The 23,616-nt window shown below is 41.7% G+C and overlaps 1 protein-coding gene across 8 annotated transcripts in view; it reads right to left on the bottom strand.

Moving 5' to 3' along the window:
* The window catches only part of MICAL2 (microtubule associated monooxygenase, calponin and LIM domain containing 2), a 222,680-nt gene that overhangs the window by 17,838 nt on the left and 181,226 nt on the right, over window positions 1–23,616 (bottom strand). For 7 of the 8 annotated variants that reach the window (XM_025459499.3, XM_049099081.1, XM_049099082.1 and 4 more), the window contains 3 exons: window positions 14,593–14,708; window positions 10,088–10,180; window positions 7,293–7,386 (listed from right to left, as the gene is read on the bottom strand). In XM_025459499.3, coding sequence (XP_025315284.3) covers window positions 7,293–7,386; window positions 10,088–10,180; window positions 14,593–14,708 — 303 coding nt within the window. Of the gene's footprint in view, window positions 1–7,292; window positions 7,387–8,497; window positions 8,525–10,087; window positions 10,181–14,592; window positions 14,709–23,616 lie in introns of those variants that run through there. The other variant, XM_049099083.1, reaches the window with a different exon arrangement.

Here is a 23,616-nt window from a genome sequence, read left to right as displayed (position 1 = left end):
AGTAGATTGTCTAGAATTTTGCTTATACATAGTTAACTCCATTTGAGAAAAAAAAAATGAGCATTTCTTTATTGAGAACTTGTTTTTGAAATAAAAGTTTTTCTGTGTACACTGTTCTAGCTTGAGAGGTTTTTTTTTAAAGCTGTTTGACACTATTATTCCACTGTCTTGTAACATCCATTATTGCTGCTGAGAGAAGGGATGTTAATAAAAATTTTGTTCCCTGTTAGATCTTTACTCTTTCTTTTAAAGACTCATTTATTTATTTAGTTATTTGAGACAGAGAGAGAGACAGAGAGACAGAGAGAGACAGAGAAACACAAGCGGGGGTGAGTGGACAGAGGGAGAGGGAGAAGCAGACTCCCCACTGAGCAGGGAGCCTGATGTGAGACCCTATCCCAGGACCCTGAGATCATGACCTCAGCTGAAGGCAGATGCTGAACCGACTGAACCACCCAGGTGCCCCATATCTTTACTCTTTATCCACTTTGAGATCATCTCTGTCCTTGATGCTCTACATTTTTCCCTCATTGTGTCAAGGTAAAGGTGGATGTATTTCAAATTTATCTTGATTTAACCTCTGCATTTAGAGATGCATGTCTTTCACTCATTTGAGGTAAAAGAAAGCTAACATTTATAAAGCACATATTGGGTCTCAGACCCTTTCTAAATGGGTTTTGTTGTCATGTTGCATCCATTATCTCTTCAAATAATACATAACCTTAATTTTCTCTATTTTCTCCTTCCAAGACTCCAATTGAACATATGCCACACCTTTTCGTATTATCTTCTATGTCCACAAACCATGCTTTCATATTTCCCATCTCCTTCGCTCTCTGTGCTGCATTGTGGCTCATTTCCTCAGATATACTGTCCAGTTCACTAATTCTCTCTACTGTTGTGTCCAAGCTGCCATTTAGCACATTCATTGAGTTTTTCATTTCAATGAATATATTTTTCAATTTCAGACTCTCCATTTATTTATTTATTTTTAATAGACCCTAAAAAAAATCCCTGGCCATTTTCTCAACTTTTTATTTGAAAAAACATAAACCTTAAGGATATAGCATTATATTTAGCTGTTATGTTTCTTTAATCTCTTATCTAGAACAGTCCCTAGATTCCTTCCCCACCTTTGTTTTCTTATAGCATTGACAATTGTCAGTTATTTTGCAGATTGTTTCTTAGTTTGTAATTGTCTGATTATATCCTTCTGGTTAAATTCAGGTTAAGCATTTCTGCTGCATAATGATGATATGTCTTTCTTGGTAGGTCATAGCAAGAGGCTCACAATGTTGACTGTGGTTACAGCTGGATAAAGTGAAGGTGGGATTGCCTGTTCTCGTTTGTAGTATTTTTTTCTGCTTGCTCCTTTTCGTGTGTACTATTTCTGTAAATGTTTGACACATAAGACACAGCATATTCTGTACTTAATAAAGTTGAAGATCTTGGCCATTAAATTTGTTGTGTTTAATATATATATATATTATATATATATTAGGAGCTAGGAGCCTGATGTGGGGCTCAATTTCAGGACCTCAAGATCATGACCTGAGCTAAAGGCAGATGCTTAACCAACTGAGCCAGCCAGGAGCCCTAAATTTGTTGTCTTTGCCATTCTTAGTGGCTTACTTCCTTGTGTTTTGTGTGATTATTTATTATTATCATCTCATAGTTTATCAAACTTAATTTGTCTGAATCCTGAGAGCAAAAACTAAAGCATAGTTTCTTTCAGAGGATCTATACTTGATTTTCAGAGAGCTAAAAGAACTGATGTAGTGGGGGACTCTCAAGGTTAGCTTCCCTATTTTTTGTTAGTTTCAAGGCTTAAACTTTAAAACTACTGATATTTATCCTCAAGGCAACCCTGGATTTCTTTTTTATGCTTGCTTCTTTCCTGGCACACGTAAGTTTCAGCATACTTTTCTTCTTTTCTTCCTTCTCCTTCTTGGCCCTGAGAGGCTTACCTCACTTACTTAAGAGCCAAGCAATATTTTTAAAAGTATACTTGTTGTAGTGGATAGGCTCTTATAGTATCTAGTCCATCATTCTGCTGCTCCCTGCTTCTTGGGAACTGCATTCTGTATTTCTCGCTGAGTTGGTCATTTGGTAATCTAGTTTCAAATATTTTTCTGGGTAAAAATCATTAGGACCATATTTTCTAAATCTGAAGGTTGCAAAAATTAACCTAATAGGTCATAACAAACACTAAAAATGAGACAGAATGGAAAGTACTAGTCTTTTACATGTATCAAAATTCAGTATTATCTCTTGATGAATTTTATTCAATTATGTATTTATATGTACTAACTTGTAACATAAAATGCATGTCTTGCTGCTGTCATGGTGTTTTTTTGTGTAAAGCTATGCCCTAGGGCACATAACTCTGAGACCTCGATGTCCCTAGAATCCATGGAGTGGAGAGAACTCAAGGCTTCTTTAGGATGACAATCCCAGGCTCACTCTCACTGGGCCCATCTTTGTTGTTAGGCCACTGACTTTCTATAGGGTGGCCACTGAGGCTGGAGTCAGAGGTGAACACATAATCAACGGATGATTACTATTTGTTGTATAATGCAATCTGCAGTAGACCCTATGCATTCCTGGATATCTTATGCTGAGTGTGCCAAACTGCAAGGCCTAACCATCCTCCAACCCCAAGTCATTCCTGCAATCAGCCAAGTAGACGATTCCGAGAAGTAGGTCAGGATGCCACAGTGTGACTACTGTATAACTACTTGCTTCTGGGGAGAGGGCTGGCTTGTTCAGTGCTTGTTGTAAAGGCTGCCAAGTACCTTGCCCTGAGCTCCTGTGCTGTGGCACAATCTTCTGTGTGCACAGCTGCCATCTGGGCCTACTGGGTCACACTGAAGTGCTTGGGTACAGGGCAACTTGTACCATGCTATGTTCCTGCTGTTTGCTGGACTCTACGTAAAAAAACTCCTGTCCTCTGATGCCCTGAATTTCACTGTTTACTTTTAGTTCATAGAATTGTGGCAAACTCATCCAAATCCCTAGCTTGCTTAGCCATCAACTTTGCAATCTTGTTATTCCTGGCCATTATCTATGAATGGCATTGGGATTCAAACTCACAAGTGTCTGATTCCAGTATCTGTGTTCTTTTCAGGATACCTCATTGTTACATTATCAAGGGAAATATTATTTCTTTTGTTTGTCAGCAGCCAAAAAGATAAAAACCACAGAGTGTAAGCCAAACTACTTCCCTCTTCCTGGCTAGGGTTTCATTGTGGTTTCTCTCATGATAACATGTGCTCCTGCTGCCACCTACTGGAAGCCTGGCACATCCTGCTATTTCTTTGTAAACTCCATCTTTGCAAAGGAGGAACCATCTGGCTCTCAAAAAACCTTACAAACAAACAAACAAACAAACAAACAAACAAACAAACAAACAAACTCAATGAAGACAACCAGCTGGTAAACCTTACCCCAAAGTTGGTAAAGCTATAAGGGAAAAGTAATTCCCGTATGCCGCCCCTAGGGACAAATCTTTTCTCCTTCCAAGGTGCTCTCAGTTTCTATCAGATTTCACCTGCCTCCAGCTGTTGAAGGAAAGCACAGATTGTGTTATCCACACCATCTAAATTTGAATGGCGGTCTCTTGCAAAATTGGGGAATTCCATGGCTCTAGCACTTAACACTGACCACCACATTGATAACAAAGCAGTAGGTAACAGTGTCTTGACCAAGAGGCGTCTAAGTGGCTGGCAAAGCTTGGCTTATCTCTTCATAGAGAGGTGGGGCCCAGGGTAATCAGACCCCTGCACACCCTGGTCCTTTACTCTGGGCAGTTGGAACTACCAGAGGAATCCATTCCCTTTTTCTAAGGACATCCATCCATAACACTTCTGCCCACCTCCCAACACACACCCTAAAGGACATCGTGACTTGTAATCTAGGGTGGGTTGTTAGATTTTTGTTTTTCTTTGTTTCCCTTTCCTTGACAAAATGGAGAACAACTCTTCCTGGGGGTAGGGGAGCTTATTTCTGACTGTTGGAAAGAAAGAAGAAATTGTTGTCACGACAATTAGGAGCTCATCAAAGCTTCATTTTGCTCATCAGCCATCATTGCCCTCCATCCTGCACCCCCGCATGTTCCTCTAATTCAATGCCCGCCTAATGAATAACTCCTAGGAACAAAAGAGCCTTTCAGGCTGGCGCATGTAATTATTAGAGGAGCCTTGCATAACTGTCACAGACTACTCATGTTTTCAGGCCTGTCTCTAAATTTGGTTATTCACAACCTTTATAGCTCAATATTATTGCCTAACTGTGATCATTTTCTAATTATCCTAATAATACCTATTAAATAATTCCCATTAAATCACTTGAACCAGAGCAGCACAGGCCAGCTCAAATACAACTTAACCTAATAAGCATCGGTCATTCATTAAGCACCAGGGCCATCTTTTAAAGGGGCTGAATAGAATATTAAACTGCAAGGGAATATTATTATTGCACAAATGTTATTACAAGTTGGAGTGTATTAATTTCGATGCCTGGTTTGCACATCTTCCATTTGGTCTCCTTTGGGGCCCATTCTCCTTGACTCTTCCAGGCTCCAGCCTCATGTTGAGCTGCATCTGTCACCCACGCAAGGACAACCAAGGCGAGGGAAAGGCCCATAGACTGAACAGGGGAATTGAATTACTAAGGATGTGAAGGGAATGAAGGGAATCCATCTTCTGGCTGGATCGACACACCTTTGAAAACACAAGCTGGCTTTCTTTAGCTGATCCTTCAAAATAGCCTTTCTTTATACTTGGGGGAGAAGGAGATTTTCAGAAGCTTTAAAAATATGGTTTCTAGAATTTAAATGTCAAGCAGTGAAGACTAGCGAGTCAATTCTTTCACAGTGTATGTGTGTGGATATTTAATAATACTTTGTAAGAACGATATCAGGTGGCATTGGTGCGACGCCTGCTAGGCAGTAGACACTCTGGTAGACACTTTGCCCACCAACGCCCTTAATTCTAAAACGACCTGGTAATGTGAGGATCATTAGCTCCATTTTTCATATAAGGAATCTGCAGGCTGAGAGGTTAAGTGATTCTCCTGGGGTCACACAGCCTAAATGCAATGGAGCAGAATTTGAACACGGGGCTCTCTGATACCTGTTATTTGACTTTCCACACCACAACACCTTCCCTCCCTAGGAAACTGAAACAGGCCCTAGCTTTGTTGGCATGTTGATCCTTTTCATTCTTAAGGCTCTCACTGAAATCTGTGGCTTCCCAGAGCCCAGTGCAGAGCCTTCTGGCTGGGGAATATGGCTGTACATCCAACAGGAGCGGCTCACTGTACCGAGAGTTCCGGCAATGGCTGTAGGGACAGGCCAGGACTCTCACTCCAAGCAGGAAACAGTTATTATTTTGCAATGAGGTCTATTCCTGATAGGTGGATCTGGGTTATCTTTGCAAGGAAATGCACGATGTACTTTAGTAAGAAAAGGAACAAACACTTACTGTCTATCCCATGCCAGGTACTATGCTAGGGCTTCCACACAAATTGTTTTGGCCAACGCTCACCACAAGTCCCAGAAACAGGTATGAGGAGCCCTCCCACTTTACAAACCAGAACCGAGGCTCAGAGGGATAAAGTCAGACTCCAACATTTCCCTGAGACTCCGAAACAGGGTAACCACGCAGCTGGTGAAGCTTGCACCCCAGCGCCCCTCCCTGGGTCGAGGCCTTGCAAGGCTCTGGAAACACCCCTCAAGACTTTGTCTGCGTGACTTTGCACAGGCTTCCGGCCTCACAAATCTAGGTCTGCCCCTGCTGGTGTCATCACTCTCAGAACTGAACTCTTAAGGGAATCGAAATCCTAACCTTCCTCTATGTTGGCGAACAAATAGCATACTGTTTATGCAACTGCACGCAGAGATAGGTTTTCAGTGTCTGGTTTTTCACAGGTTATATCCAAAATGCAGAAGGCTAGAGACATCACATCCGAAAACCTAAAGAGACAATACCACCCCTCATCCGCTAACTCTAAGGGGCCTTCCAATTCACCAGGCGTAAACTAGTGCTGAAGCAGCTTCCAAAAAATGTGGGTTTCTTTAGGCCAGCCCTCACCTTGAATCCTTTGCTGGCTCCTTGTTCACTGAGGCATTTCACATTTTTTTTTTTTCACATTTAGCCTTTGCAGGTGCCATTCCCTCTTCCAGAACAATCTCCTCACTTCCTAAGTAAATAGGTGAACTCCTACTCCTTCTGTGGTTCCCATTATAATGGGTTGCCCCTTCCAGGTGCTTAGCCTGAGCCCCTTCTCCCAAGATCAGTGAGGAACCTCATGACTATGCTCCCGTGCCCCCCTTCCCAAATGCTTTTTCCTATCATAGCACTTATCCTCCTGCGGTGCGGCTTATTTACTTACAGGTCTGCATCCTTCAATGGACCATGAACCCCTCAAAGGCAGAAACTGTGCCATACTCATCACTATAGACTCACCCTCTGCATGATTCCCACGTGGCAGGTCTTCACCAGAGGACTCCTGTTTGGATCTAAGAGTCTGAAGCTATTTATTCGTGGGACACTTACCATTTTTTTTTGCTAGGCAGGCAATATGCTAATTTATTTTCTTTATATATATATTTTATATATAATTTCTCATTTAATTTTTATGTCAATTCTTTGTTTTTAAGATTTTACTAGTTTAGACATGAGAGACACACAGAGAGAGGCAGAGATATAGGCAGAGGGAGAAGCAGGCTCCCCTCAGGGAGCCTGATGCGGGACTCGATCCTGGACTCCGGGATCATGCCTTGAGCTGAAGGCAGATGCTCAACCACTGAGCCACCCAGGCATCCTTCTTTATATCAGTTCTAAAGGAAACCACAAATACTCCCATTTTAGAGGAGAAAACAAAAATTCATAGAAGTTTAGAACATGACCGGCCAGAGATACACAACTAGGAAAGGGAGAAACAAGGGCGTTGAGTCCCTCCCTGGGCTTTGACTCACTACCAACATTGCCTAAGCACCCAAACTGTTCTCCTGAGTTTCCCATAACCCTGGGCTTGTAAAGAACATCCACACTTGCAGAAGTGAGACTGGGCAGGCCAGAAAACCAGTGAGAAGGCCCACAGGCTGACCAGTTCCTTAGGATTTTCACCCTGGACCATCGGTTTGATTTGGGAAATGTGAAGCAGCTGTGGACCTGGTGCCCCAGGTCCCGCTATCAGTTCCACACGGTGACAACAGGGTTAGATGGGTACTATTTTTGGACCACAGACGGGGGCCCACACCCACTTCTCCAATCTGCGGGGCTGCCTACCTGTTTCCCCTCTCAGCGCCTTTTCCAGCCTCACGCCTTGGATCTCGGAGGCCCTCTGCTGCTCCTCCACCTCCTCCAGTTGCCTCTGGATGGCCTGCAATGCCAGGATTGTGTGTCACACGGGGGCTCTCGAGGTGCCGAGTCACAGGAGGGGGTCGATGAAGAAGAAGGAGCCCCTGTCCCTTATGGTGTCCCTCCTTGGGTAAGGACCTCTGAATTCCCAGATAACTAGACCTTGATGTTTCCCTCCTTCAGTGTGAAAACATAAAGCAAAGAGTCTGTATGGAAGCTCAATCTGCCCCCGAATAGACATGAAGAGTCCTCTATGACCAGACGTGCCCTTGGGCAGAGGATGCCGGGCTCCAGAGGTGGTTCTCATGGCTCCCAGACTCCTCTGAGCCTTGGCCTCCAACTGGTCATAGCATCCACAGAGCAGCAGCTACTACTCAAACTAGGATGAGGTTCTAGGGGCAAACAGAGCACAGTCGTGGTCCACTTTCCCAAGAAGAGCCAGCAACTACCTCCTGAGAAGTTGGTCTGGAGCCGGAGACCCGGGGCCAACTCCTGGGGCTTGCTGTGCCTTGCTCCATGTGTCCAGCTCCCATCTTCAGCCATATAGCTTGGAACTTTTCTTTCAGTGGACCACAGGGCTAACACCCAGGGGCCTCTTAGTGTGGAAGTGCACAGTGGCTGTTCCTAGCAGATTATTAAGACAAGACCCAAGATGTTGATCCCATTAAGGGACCACCTCACACCCTCCCTAGACTTACCATCAGCACCTGTTAACATTTGGGGTCATGACTGGGCTTGCTTTTATGTACTTAGTTTCTCTACTGGCTATTTCTCTCTTGCCTGTACCAGGAAGGAAGATTAGGGGAAAGCCTTTCCCATGTACACTTTCTGTTCCCCATTAATTTCCTCTGCTTTTAAACAGCATGCTGCCAGAAGGCACATCTCTGGGCAGAACAGACTTTGCACCTGGCCAAACAGGTACAGCTGGCAGCTGTCTGGGCAGGTAGAATGTGCATGTCCTCCCTCCCTCACCAACCTGCACCTCTCACCCCCTCTCCTTCTTAACTCCACATCTTCCTGGTCTCCCCTGGATTCAGAGTACAATCACTGAAGTACCTCCTACCCTGTGAAGAGACGTGAACAGGGGTCGGGCCTGAGCAGCCGCCTGGCTCTTCTCATCCCAGCTAAGAGTGTTAATGTCCCAGCCTTTAATGCAAAATCTGAAATGGACGGGAAATCTATGTAACACTGTTGTAATTTCATGCCCTCTGTCTCTCTTCTAAAGACAATTTTGTTTTTATTAATCCATCTCTTGATGGCATGATGTAGAATAACTAATGGAATTTAAATGACTTTATGACTGCCATGCATTGATGGCTATATGGTTGCTACAGACTGAATTGTTTCCACTCCCCCAAATTCATATATTGAAGCCCTAACCCCCAATGTAGCTGTATTTAGAGATAGGGCCTTTAAGGAAGTAGTTAAGGTTAAGTGAGATCATAAGGGTGGGCCCCTAATGCTGTAGGACTGGTGACCTGATGGGCAGAGGAAGTGACACAAGAGACATCTCTCTCTTTCTCTCTGCCTGGGCACAGAGAGAAGGCAGTGTCTACAGGTCAGGAAGAGAGGCGGCACCAGAAACCAATTCTGAAGGCACTTTGATCTTAGGTTTCCAGCCTCCAGAACTATGAGAAATGAATTCCTGTTGTTTAAGTCACATATTGTGCGCTATGTTGTTATGGCCGCTGAACAGGCTATACAGTGGTCGTTCCTTCAAACCAAGGATGAAAATCTTGAAGACTTAAGGCTGCTGTGAGTGCTAATAGATGAGGCCACCAAAGGCTATCATGGTTCTCACCACCACCTGTGATCTGGAGGGAGACCATAAGGAGGAGGATGGCCAGTCTGTCAATCCATATCACCAAGACTTATCTCATTCTCACAAGGAAACCTGTTTCAGAAGTTGAGAGGGGACAGAGGGACTTTGTGGGTATTTTCCCCGTCTGCTAGGTGAAAGTGGTGGCTCCCTTGTCACTGTGAAGAGTAAAGGAGTTCAGGTGAAGCGGCTTCCTTCCTCAGGAGGACTACATGGCCAGAAAAAGGAAGTAACCACAGAAAGGAACAGAAGGGAACACTGTGTGAATATGAATGGTCATTCTAAGTCCTTCTGTCCTAAAACGCTGCTATTCTTCAAGGTTACATCTGGGGTCCTCAGGGAGGTGGAGAATGCCTTGACTTTCTGCATCCTTTGTCTGCCTGTGACAGACGTGGACAGACCAATTCAAGCAGAAATGTTTAGCACTAACAATCAAGACCGGGAGTCTATACTGAAATGCTAGCTGCTTATGTTTTTGACTAACCTTGGAATAGAAGCAGCTCCTAATAGATTGTCTGTTCAGCAGGGGCACTGTCAGGACGTCAGGAGAAAGTTGTATCCTCACAGAGGATAAGACTAAGGCCACTGCCATGTGGCAGTCAGGGCTTAGGATGGTTCCCAGGGCCATGTGTTGGCTGTCATTCCAGGCTCACTTGCAGGACACATGTTTGCAGATGGAAAGGCAGTTGGGAGTGGGCCAGCTCAACATCTAGGCTCTTCAGGCCCCATGGTCCCACCAGGGATTGAGTTAGAGCCTTTAGAATGAATCTGGTCATTCAGAGAAGAGAGACTGACCTTCCCCCAGCCTGTCTCCCCTAACACAATACAGACTTCCAAGGGCTTTCCAACCCAATTCCCAGGTCCCAGATGCCAGGCTCACTCACTCAAGTCAAGTTTTTCTGACCTGAGCTTTATGAAGTCTTTTCAATTCTTCTTGCTTAACCAATTGTTTTGTTGCTTTCTCCAGTTTCCTTCTTCTTCTAAGGGTCTTCCTCTCCTACAAAAACCAAGAGAAGAAAAATTGTATCTGAGAAAAATGAGGTTAAAATCTGTAAAATAATGACACAGGCTTCTGCTTTCTCCAACCAAACCACTGTGTAGCTTCTAGAACAATGATGTCCAATAGAACTTCCGGCAATGATGGAAATGTCCTATATCTGTGCTAAAATATGTAAGCCACTAGCCACATGTGGCTATTGGACATTTGAAATGAGGCTAGCATGAATAAGAAATTGAAATTTCATTTTAATAAACTCAAATATAAATTTAAATAGCCACATGTGGCTGGTAGGTGCTGGATTGGGAAACTGGTGTGTGTGTTTGGGGTTGGGAGTGGTATATATGTAGGTGTAAAAGTGGGAGTGGCTTTATAGAGAATTGATTTGGTTCAGTTGAGGAAAAGAATAACACAAAAACTATATTCTACATAGATGCTACCATAGCTCTAAGGATGAGCCTGGGTGGGAAACACACACACTTACACATAAACACACACCATGAAAACAATATCTTTAAACAATCCTCAGGTGGGTCTACATTGCCTAATTAAACCTGAGAATAGAGGAATGTGTCTAAATAATTCAGATACAAGTGTTTCTGGGCTTGAGGTAGGCAAAAGATTGCTTCCCTTCCCTACTTCACTTTGCTTGCGCAAATATGTCATCATTGTCACTGGGTTTTGTGTATGCCTGGGCTTGTAAAATCCAGAACACTCAAAATGGATGCATTGAAAATAGATGTAGATCTTGATGGTATCACTTCCAGGTTTTAAACACCAGAGAAAGGAAAAGTAACAGTGTGGCCACATCCACATATTGGAAAGCAGAGGAGACACTTCTGGTTGGAGAGACAGCAGAGAATACTGGTAGAGCACTGGGCCCCGGAGCCATGCAGAATTGGCATCAAATCCCAGCCAAGCTGTGTGTTTCAGCATGCCACACAACTTTCTGAACTTCAAAGTGATGAAAATGATTTAATGCTACCTTATGGAGACTGTGATAAGAATTAATTGAGAGAATGTGGATTATGCCCTTCATAGAATACTTGAAAAAAAAAATGGGATAAATACATAAATACTATGATTTTTATTATTAGTGGCATGATTATCAGATTATCATATTATAAATTAGCATGATCATAATAGAATAAAATCAGGTATTTTTCATATATGTGTGCATGTGTATATAATTGTATATAATATACACATATATCTACATCCTATGTATACAAGCAAATGTTCAAATTGGGCTAGTTTTACTGTGAGTTTGTCTTCTTGCTGCGTACTCATTCACTTTCTACATATTAGGATTAAGATTAGAACATGCTGAAGAATTCTTTTTAATGCTGGCAGAAACACATATGGAATTAAAACATTGTTACAGCTAGTCTGGTGCCTGGGCATTCAGTATCTGTGGTTGAACTGGATGTTTGGTCATTAAAGGGAGTATAAATCCACAAGGGAAGGATGGATTAATAGGCCAATCCTATTGGTACTGCCAGAGGAATCCAGGCCCATGACAGAGGTCAGAGGTTATGCCTGAAAAGTGTGTGCATGTCCAGGAACTCGTGGATCCTGGTCATTGAGTCACCCATTCCATGGCTATGGATGGAGAGACCATCATGCTCCTCAGGAAAGCAGCCAGCTTTGAGACTTCAGAGTATCTACGGGTCATCAGTGAAAACATTTATCTTAATGATGAAATTTCATTTTTCTAGAATGCTCCTTAGGATCTAGAATCTTAAAGATTTATTTCATCCTTGGAAGGAAATTTTAGCTTTCTGATCTCAAACTTATTCCATATCATATCATCTCTATTTTTATGAGATAACCTCCAGATTTACTGTCAGCCATTCTGAACAGAGGGTCTGGGCCATTTGGTGGGGGAGGGAGGGTAGGAAGCTCACCATTAAATAGGCGGGACCTTTCTGGAAAGGTTAGGTCAGGAGGGCATGGTGGAGATCACTGGTAGTTGGTGCCCAGAGACTTTCTAATTCAATCTATAGACTCACAAGTATCTCTTGAGCTTCCATTATATTAATTTATCTAATAAGCCCCAGCACATCCTGAATGCTGTATGGCAGATATTACACTGATTACTTCACATGTATTCCTCACATTACACTTAGAGTACAGATAAGTCAATCAAACCTTGGAGTTACATAACTTGGCCAAGATGGTACAATTAGTAATTGGTAGAGCCAGGAGTTAAGCCCAAGTAGCCTGAATCCAGCATCCACGTTTTTAGCTGGTCTACACAGCCTTTCCTAGACCCAATACTGTGAAGGCATGTCAAAAACCCCTGCCTTGTAGGAATGTCAAGGTTTCCCCTTAAATTAAGACCATTTAATATCATTTCAAGGGGGGGATGCCTTGGCAGCATCACCCCATCTTAACACTTCCAACAGCTCAGCTGCCAAAACCCTACTGCTTTATCAACAGTTAGTGAACTAGGTAGGACCTGGAGGAGGAAAGAAAATCACTATTGCCTTTTATTAAAATATGTTGACACAGAAAAGAAGGATGATTTATTCACAAATGCTCATCTAGTCTTATGATGTCCCAGGCACAGTCCTTATATCCTCAAAAGTGGCAATGACAGCACAGAGAGGCAAGGAAAGGGGCTCCGGACAAGGAAGGAAAAGACAAAGGACAGAGAGAGGGAGAGGGCTGGCAGGACCGAGGACGAGTGCCTGCCCTGGTCTCCCAGGTCCAGGCATGGCTTTGGGAGGAGTGGTGGTGGGGAGGGCCAAAGCAAATGGAAGGGGTGGAGTGTTCACATCCTGTCTCCAGTTTCCTGCACAAAGGTTCATTTGAGCTGACCTGGGCTCTGTGCCAAAGGGCTGGGGACACACCTGTATGGAGCAGAAGAGATGAAACCAGAGGGGGGAAAACCCTTGTTGTTTCAGGGTGAGCCCGTGGGGAGTAGGAAAGAAATATCCTTTTGGTCAGCTTCCCTTCCTGTAAGAGTGGTCAGAGGCCAGGTGAAGCAGGCAAGCTTTTCCACGCTGCAAGCTTAAGTGCTGACAGGCTCTGTTCTGGGCCAGCAGGAGGACAAGGAGCTACTTGCACGGCTCGCCCTAGATCTTATGGTCTTGCTCTCTGATGCGTTTGGGCCATTCCATTTTCTTATTCTCCATGAGTGTTGGAGTGGCTGTTAGAATGGCTGATGAATGTCTGTATTCTAATGAATACACACTTAACTCAAGGTCACTTAAAGGGAAGAGGGGACAGCAAAGAAACCCCAGGAATCAACATCACACACCAAATTTATTTGTGCTGAATACTGAACCAATCAGAGATGCCCATAGTTAGAAACGAGAAACCCATACACATTCTCTTTCATTTGCAATCCTTCCCTCCTCGCTCCTTCCCTCGCTCCCTTCCCCCTCCTCTTTTTCTGTCTCTGTCTCTGTCTCTGTCTCACTCTCTCTCTCTCATGCCATGTCCCAGGCCCCTCCTGCCTTGCTCTAAGCTGGGCCGTGGGGAGCTGGAACCCCTGAGTGATTTGAGATGACGCCAAAGTTCCTAATGCCAGACATGGAAAAGTTGAGTCTAAGTAAATAAATTTGGTTCTCTCCCTTTCTCCTCAGATCCTCACTGCTCCAAAAAATAAACACTGTTAGCACAGTGAACTGCTTCTCTGTTCTCCTGGGAAGCATTTTAGGTCCAACCATTCATCCCTCGGTCCCAGTGAAAATGTCCTAGCCCCGGTGGATAGAGAAAACAACAGTGAGATTTGGTCATGGGATATGTCTTCACGTATATGACACACACACACACACACACACACACACATTTAAAGACATATGATGGTGTTTGCATTTTTAAATCTACGGGTATGGGAATTGTTTAAAGTGTTTTCCAGAAATACGTTCATGAACCAAAGAGAACAGCCATCTCCCTAGCCAGCACGCAGCTAGTCCCTCCTTCCACAGCAGGGACCCTTGGAGTATCCGTGTCTAGATGCAACTGCATGGTTCATTTCATATTTCTGATTAGAATAAACATAACATTTTCCATGCAATCTGCCTTTAGTGCTTCTTAAATGAAGCTGTGTTTCCCTCAGGGAAATATGCATCTGCTTGTTGTAATTTTTTCGATGGTTTGCTTGTTGGACCACGTATTAAACCCACTTTAAGAGCTGCAGTCACCAAATGATTTTAAGTAAATATGTCTGTTTTTTTTTTTTCTGCCAATTGGAGTCTCTAAGAAAGGCGAGCTTCTAAAAGTTAAAAAAAAAAAAGATAATTCTTAGGGTGTTCCAGGTAAAAAGCGGTTGCTGTCAGATGAAATGAAACGTGATCCTCCTAACGAAACCACTGCAGCTGGAGTCCACATTGGGTCTGAAATCCGGATGGTAAATGGCCCCCACAAGCCAAGGCCCTCTTTGGTTTGCCAAGTGTAGTTACCTTTGACCGCAAGGAAGGTTGGGGATGAAAATCTTCATCTGCAGAGGAGATGCTGGTGTTAGAGGTAGAAGAGGTGGCCCCTGTCACCTGCATTTGGATGGGGATGTGTTGGGGACCTGAAATGGGAACAGAAGAACTTACTGAATCCCCAGCTTCTTTTCCTGCCTCGTGACCCCAAACTGCTTCTCCCTCCTCCCTTCTTACCGTCATTCCCTTCCTCCCTGCCCTTCCCTCACTGCACCTGCCGTGAGTCGGAAGAGGCAGTACCTAAGGGCAACTGAAAATTTGGCCCTCCACGTTAATTACATTTCTGGGTCCCTGCCAAAAGCTTTGCAGCTCTCCTTTCATATTAAAAAAAAAAAGGTATTATGCAGAAATCAATTAATTCCTTAAACACCATTTATATGGTGTGTTGGTTAAAATGCATTCAGAGATGAAATCTATTATTAAAATGCTTGTCTGAAGTTAGCTGAGTTACCTAAATGCTTGTGTAAGGTTTGTTCTGCAGAGTAATTGAATGCAAAAAAGTCAGAGCCAGCTCTTAAACAAATCGCCCTTCTGTGGCTCACAGCATCTGGCACCCATTTTTACTACATGACATCTGCTCAGTGTAAAAGAGCTGGCGTCAGAATGTCTGGTCATAGAAAAAAAAATCCCAAATGTAATCAGAAGCAAAAGGACTCTAAGCCTAAGGTTTTATCACATAGTCTCATGCAACATAAATATTTCATTAATTATGGCTAAACAAATGCCACTTTTATTTTCCCAACTTGCAGATATTATCACATCATCGAAGTGATGATTCAAATGCCAGGAAAGGCAATTGAAGATAGGGAGGGCTCAACAATGCAGGGCCCATGGGAGAGCTGAAGTCCAGGAGATATGCCAACCTCTGAACAAGAGGTAGATGGTTAGAGGCAGCAAAGGGCCCATGTTCACTAGAATCTCTTTGTGATCTGGCTGGGGACCGTGTGTGCTAAAGTCTTCCAGGTGCTACAGGAGGCTTTTATTCTTCTCAGCAAGAACATCTGCCCCTGCACATCATCCTGATGCAGAGTTAATGAGTAATGTCTGGATTAATCCGCTCTGGACGCTGACTATCAGAACCAGTGAGGACTCCATGATAGGAAATGTACGACTCTTTCCTCTGCCATGGCAGCTTATATCCTAACAGGAGTATGTGTTGGGCAGGAAGGGGGAAGAAGGAGCAATTCCATGTGACTCACATTCTCTCCAGCCTGCCTTTTCCTCCCCCTTATTTTCAACTATTTATCCCAGTGGGATAGGCCAAGCTTTAAAAAATAAATACAATTTTAACCTCCAGGAGCACATTTACATATACTGTTATTCAAAGCAAAATAATGCAAAACATCTATATAATAGCACAGCCTCCCTAGGGAAAGAGTTAACTGTTTTCCACTACAATGTGCCAGATGGGAAAACTCAGGTGAAGAGAGCATCAGAGGGCAACAGAGTAGTGGAAGGAGGCACCATTAGAGGCGAGCTCAGATTGTCCTCCGGCTCTAGCTACTAGGTCACTACGGAGTAATGTAGTCATGGAGTGTTCACTCCTTAGTGTGTGAGCCTGAGGAACTAACATCACCTCCCTGAGTTTCTGGAGCTCATAACTTCTAGCGTGCAGCCCTCTAGTGGAAGAGTAAAGGGAACTGATGGAAAGAGCCTGACACAGTGCCTGGTTCATTGGAGGTGCCTAAATAAATCTTGTTGTCGTCATCATCAGTAGCAGGAGCAACTGCCCCATCATCATCATTGATCCAAATCAACAATACTGCAATATTCACGAAACCATCTAATTAACCTTCATCGTACAGAAGTATAGAACCTAAAGTAGAAACTTCCCAAAATAAATTTAATAGTTCCACCGAGTCTTATTTTGAAATCAAGAAGAAAATATTTCTGAATATAATGCATTTCTTAAACTTCTGGCAAATGTTACATAAATTTATATAGTTACCTCTGAATCTCTTCCCCTTTACGCTCTTCCACCACAGAGCCACTGATTCCAGAAGTTTGCTTTTCAATTGCAAAGTTAAAAAAAAATACTTGGCAGCATTGCTCCACTCTGACTATAACGGGATGACTGATTCTGGGACTGATCTACCACAAAGCACAAGAAGTCAGGACACAATATATGAAACAGCTGTTTCCAGATCTTGGACAACAGGCAGTACAGAACTGTGATAAAGGTAAGAACAGAAGCAAATGAAGCCCTACAATTACACTAACTTCTGGCCTTGAGGCACTTTTCAGGCCACAGTGCAGGTAGGAAGAAGCTAAGCAGAACATAGCAGGTTCACTGAGTTGAAAAAACAGATCAGAGTTGGAGTGAGGGTACGCAGCTGGAATGTGTCAGGGAGACTGCCGCAGAGTAGAGAGCTATACAGAAAAAACACAGAATAAGCACAGAAGTCCCCTTGAATTTATTGCTTAATAGTAAACTTTAGATGCATAGAGAGAAACTGCATGAAGTTGGACCAGTGACTGTTGGGAAATTACAGGGTAAATAATCTCTAAAGCTATTTACAGGATTGGGAAATACTCAAGTTCCACCTAGCTAGGGTAAAACTAACTTTGGGGGCATTAGAATAGAGGCCACAGAAGAGTCCTACTTTACTAATATGAATAAATTAGCCCTAAGTAAAGGTTAAAAACAACCTTGAAAGCCCCAAACAAGCTTAAAAACAATCTTGAAAGAAACAAATTCATCTTCAAGTTACACTGTCTGCCAAACATTTTTATTGCATATACAACACTCTTTAAATGAGGAAACAAAGTCTAGCCACCCTACAACAGAACAGTCACCAAATTTAGCAGCCAGGAAGCAATTACTAGATATGTAAAAGAGCAGGACAATGCGCTGATCATCAAGAGAAAAATCAGTTAATAAAAGTAGAGTCAGAGATAATGCAATCAGCAGACAAGGATTTTAAAAATGTGCTCAAGTATTTAAAAAAGACAGTATGAATAGAATGAGGATGTAAAAAAAGTATCGAAAAAGAATTAAATGGAACCTATATAAATGAAAACTACAAAATCTGAGATGAAAATTTCACTGGATCAGCTTAATAGTAGATTAAACATTACACAGGAAAATAATCTATGAAATCAAATAACCACAATAGAAATTATCCAAAATGAAATACAGAGGGAAAAAATATGGAAAAACTGAAAAGAATTTCAGTGATCTGTGGGATAATATGAGGTATTCTAAAATACATATGATTGGAGTGTCAGGAGGTAGTGGGAATAGAAAAAGTCAGTGACATAATATTAATGAAAATCATACAAATTTAATGAAAATTATAAATCCACAGTTCCAAGAAGCTCAATAAACCACAAGCAGGATGAATGTAAAGAAAATCATAGCAAGACTCATGATAATAAATTTGCTGAAAACCAGAGATAGAGATAAAATCTTAAAAAGCAGACCAAGAAAAATGATATAATATATACAGAGAAACAAAGATAAGAATGTCCATGGATAGCTCATCAGAACCTAAATAAACCAAGAGGTAATTAAATATCATTAAAATGTTGAAAGAAAAGCCTGCCTATTTCTATATCCAGTGAAATGATCTATTCAAAATGAAGAAAAAAATAAAGGCTTTAGGATAATTTGTTGTTAGTAGACATACATAAGAAAAATGTCAAAAGAAGCTCCGTAGCAGGATAAGGGGGAGGCAAGATGGCAGCAGAGTAGGGGACCTTGTTTCATCTGGTCCCTTGAATTTAGCTAAATAACCATCAAATCATTCTGAACACTCATGAATTCAACCCAATATGTAAGACAAGAATACCTGGAACTCTGCAAATAGAAAAGTGACCACTTTTTGCAAGGTAGGATGTTCAGAGCGGTGATTCTGAGGGGAGATATCTAAAGATAAATGGTGGGGGAGGGAAGTAATAGCTCTGTAAGCCAGCTATTGGAAAGTGATACAGCTCTGGAGGGCAAAGTCAGAACTCTCAAAAATCTACTCCAGAGACAGACACTGCTGCCTGAAAGGTGCTCACGTGGTGAAACAGAGCAGAATTCTAGGTGGGACAGTCTGGTGTCAGGATTCCCAGACTCACAGAAACAATGGGGGTGCCTGAGCGAGTGGAGTTCCCGAGTGTTGGAGCTGGGAACCTGGTTACAGTCAACGAGTCCTGGAGGGTGCTCTCAGCTCAATTTGCCATAAACAGTGAGCCATAGCCCGATCCAGTAATTGGTCTCTAAGTGGGGACTCTGCAAAGGACAGGAATGTGGGGACCCTCCACCTTTCCCTGAGAGGGGTGGAGTGGGTACACAATCAACTGGGTGACCACTCTCCGTGCCAGGGTGCTACAAAGTACAGAAACACCAGACCCTCTGCCTTCCCTCAAAAGGAGTCTGCAGACTGTGGCACACACAAAAGTGAGGACCACTTATCTCTAAGGGTTTACTTAAGAGAGGGGGCCACAATCTATGGCTCTGGGGATGGAGACTGGGGCCAGTCATTTTTATTTTGATCCTTTAAAGGGGTGAGGAAACCCTGCAGGGAACACAAGCCACACAGAGCAACCAAAATCATTTTACACTGAGCCTGGTCCCCTGGCACAACTGCACCCAGGCACAGACACCTGAGAATCATCACTGCAGGCCCCTCCCCGAGAAGACCAACTGGAAGAACAGAAGAATAGCAAGCTTATGAACCACACAGGACTATAAAACTTCAGTGCTCAGGGAAAATAGTATATAGAATTCAAGGTTTTTTTCTCATAATTGATTGATCTTTTAGTTTAAAAATTTCCATTTCTTTTTCTTTTTTTCCCTTTCAATTAGTTTCTTATTTTAACAACTCTTTTTTTATAAATTTATTTTTTATTGGTGTTCAATTTGCCAATATATAGAATAACACCCAGTGCTCACCCCATCAAGTACCCCCCTCAGTGCCCACCACACAGTCACCCTCATCCCCCACCCACCTCCTCTTCCACCACCCCTAGTTTGTTTCCCAGAGTTAGGAGTCTCTCATGTTCTGTCTCCCTCTCTGACATTTCCCACTCATTTTTTATCCTTTCCCCTTTATTCCCTTTCACTAATTTTTATATTCTCCAAATGAATGAGACCATATAATGTTTGTCCTTCTCTGATTGACTTATTTCACTCAGCATAATACCCTCCAGTTCCATCCACGTCGAAGCAAATGGTGGGTATTTGTCGTTTCTAATGGAACTCTTTGTTTTTAAGTCTTTTTTTAACTTTCATTTTTTACATTTACATTTTATAGAAATACTCTTCATTTCTGGCTTCCTTCAACTCTATTCAGTTTTACTTTTGTATATATATATAAGCTTTGCTTTCTTTACAATTTTAGGATTTAGTGTCTTCTAACACACAGGTCAAAATACTCTCAGGACCAAATGGATCACCCTGTTTTGTCCACTCTGTGAGATTATATTCTCTCTTCCTCCCTTTTTTTTCTTTCCCTATTTTCTTTCTTTTTCTTTTTTTTCTCTTCTGATGTTTGACCTCTTCAGATTTGTCTTGTGTGTATTTCACTTGGGTCATGGTTGATATTTTTAATAGTGCTCATTCATTCATCCATTCTTCTCTGAGAAAAATGACCAGAAGGAGGAATTTACAAGAAAGGAAAGAACCAGAGGTAACACTCTGCCACAGATCTAATCGATATGGATTTAAGTAAAATATTGGAAATGGAATTCAGGATAACAACTATAAAGTTTACTAGCTGGGCTTGAAAAAAAGCATAAAAGACAATAAAGAATCTCTTAGTGCAGAAATGAGATCGAATTAGGCTGAAATTTAAAATGCTCTAACTAAGATGCAGTCTAAATTGGATGCTCTAACAGCTAGGGTAAATGAGGCACAAGAGAGTAAGTGACATAGGAGACAAGTTGATGGAAAGGAAGGAAGCTGAGTAAAAGAGAGAAAAACAACCAGTAGATCATGAAGGGAGGCTTTGAGAAATCAATGATGCCATAAAATGAAACAATATCAGAATTACTGAAATACCCAAAGGAGAATAAAGAGAGAGAGGGCCAGAAGGTATATTTGAGCAAATCATAGCTGAGCACTTCCTTAACCTGAGTAAGGAAATAGGCATTCATGTCTAAGAGGTAGAGAGGACCCTTCCCAAAATCAATAAAAATAGATCAACACCCTGACATATAATAGTGAAGCTTGCAAATTGCAGAGATAAAGAGAAAATCCTGAAAGCAGCTTGAGACAAGAGGTTCCTAACCTACAGGAGTAGGAACATTAGACTGGTATCAGACCTATCCATAGAGACTTGGAAGGCCAGAAAGGACTACCATGATCTGTCAGGGTGCTAAATGAGGAAAATATGCAGACAAGAATACTTTATCCAGCAAGACTCTAATTCAGAATGGGAGGAGAGATAAAGAACTTCCAGGACAGACTGAAAGAATATGTGACCACCAAGCAACAAATATTAAGGGGGATCCTATAAATGAAGAGAGAGCCCAAGAGTAACATAAACCAGAAAGAAACAGAGATAATCTATAGAAACAAGTACTTTACAAGTAATACAATGGCATTAAATTCATATCTTTCAATAGTTACTCTGAATGTAATGGGCTAACTGCTCCAATAAAAAGACACAGGGTTTCAGATTGGATAAAAAAGCAAGACTCACCCATACGCTGTCTATAAGAGATTTATTTTAGACCTAAAGACATCTCCAGACTGAAAGTGAGGGGGTGGAGAACCATTTATCATGCTAATGGACCTTAAAGCTGGTGCAGCAATCCTCGTACAAATTAGATTTTAAACCAAAGATTGTAGTAAGAGAGGAAGAGTTACGCTATATCATATTTAAAGGGTCTACCCAACAAGAAGATATAACAATTAAAAAATATCTATGCTTCTAATTTGGGAGAAGCCAATTATATCAAACATACTGGGTCACAAATCAGGTCTCAACTGATACCAAAAGATTGGGATTATGCCCTGCATATTTTCCGGCCACAGTGCTTTAAAACTTGAACTCAATCACAAGAGGAAATTTGGAAGGAACTCAAACACTTGGAGGTTAAAGAGCATCCTACTGAAAAATGAATGAGTCAACCAGGAGATTAAAGAAGACCTTTTAAAAATTATGGAAACTAATGAAAATGAAAACACAACTGTCCAAAACCTTTGAAATACAGCAAAGGCAGTCCTAAGAGGGAAGTACACTGCAATACAAGCCTCTCTCAAAAAATTAGAGAAATCTCATATACACAATCTCTCACCTTACACCTAAAGGAACTAGAGAAAGAAAGCAAATAAAGCCTAAACCACACAGGATATGAGAAATAATAGAGATTAGAACAGAACTTCATGAAACAGAAGCCAGAACAGAAGAACAGATCAATGAAACTAGAAGGTGGTCCATTGAGACAATAAAATCAATAAACCCTTAGCAGACTTATCAAAAAGAAAAGAGAAAGGACCTAAATGAATAAAATCATTAATGAAAGAGGAGATATCATGACCATCACCGAGGAAATACAATTTTAAGAACATATTCTGAGCAATTATATGACAACCAATTAGGCAATCTGGAAGAAATGGATGCATTCCTTGAAACTTATAAACTACCAAAACTGAAAGAGGAAAAAATAGAAAATCTGAACAGACCCATAACCAGCAAGGAAATTGAATTAGTGATCAGAAATCTCCCAAAAAACAGGAGTCCAGGGCCAGATGGATTCCTAGACGAATTCTACCAAACATTTAAGGAAGAAATAATACCTATTCTACTGAATCTGTTTCAAAAAATAGAAATGAAAAGAAAACTTCCAAACTCCTTCTATGAGACCAGCATTACTTTGATCCCCAAACCAGACAAAGACCCCAGCAAAAAGGAGAATTAACAGATCAATATCCCTGGTGAACATAGATGTCAAAATACCAAGATACTAGTCAACAGGATCTAACAGTACATTAAAAGGATTATTTACCATGACCAAGTAGGGTCTATTTCTGGGCTGCAAGGGTAGTTCAACATTCACAAATCAATCAATGTGATACATCACATTAATAAAAGAAAGGTCAAGAACCATATGATCCTCTCAACTGATGCAGAAAAAGCATTTGACAAAATAAAGCATTCTTTCTTGATTAAAATTCTCCACAGCTTGGGATAAAGGGAACATAGCTCAGTATCCTAAAAGCCATCTATGAAAAGCCCATAGAAAATATCATTCTCGATGGGGAAAAACTGAGAGCTTTTCCCATAAGGACGGACACACAAAAGGGATGCCCATTCTCACCAGTGTTGTTCAACATAGTACTAGAAGTCCTAGCCTCGGCAATCAGACAACAGAAATAAAAAGGGCATTCAAAGAATTTTTTTTTTGCCCTTGGCAAAGAAGTCAAATTCTCACTCTTTGCAGATGACATGATACTCTAGTGTAAAACTCCAAAGACTCCACCCCAAAACTGCTAGAACTTATCCAGCAATTCAACAATGTGGCAGGTATAAAATCGATGTAGAAAAATCAGTTGCATTTCTATATACAAACAATGAGACAGAAGAAAGAGAAATTAAGGGATCAATCTCACTTATAATTGCACCCCAAATCATAAGATACCTTGGGATAAACCTAACCAAAGAGGCAAAGGATCTGTACTCAGAAAACCATAGAACACTCATGAAAGAAATTGAGGAAGAAAAAAAAAAGAAAGAAAAGAAATTGAGGAAGACACAAAGCAATGGAAAAACCATTCCATGCTCATGGATTGGAAGAACAAACATTATTAAAATGTCTATGCTTCCTAGAACAATCTATGCAATCGCTATCAAAATACCATCAACTTTTTTCATAGAGCCAGAATAAATAATTATAAAACTTTTTGGAAACAGAAAATACTCTGGATAGCAAAAGGAATGTTGAAAAAGAAAAACCAAAACTGGTGTCATCACAATTTCAGACTTCAAGTTCTATTACAGAACTGTTATCATCAAGACAGTATGTACTGGCACAAAAACAGACACAGAGATCAATGGAACAGAA

This window comes from Canis lupus, chromosome 21, assembly GCF_003254725.2.
Source record: "Canis lupus dingo isolate Sandy chromosome 21, ASM325472v2, whole genome shotgun sequence".
Classification (NCBI taxonomy): domain Eukaryota; kingdom Metazoa; phylum Chordata; class Mammalia; order Carnivora; family Canidae; genus Canis; species Canis lupus.
The sequence above is the reverse complement of the archived record's forward strand: the minus strand, read 5'-3'. Positions and strand labels throughout refer to the sequence as shown.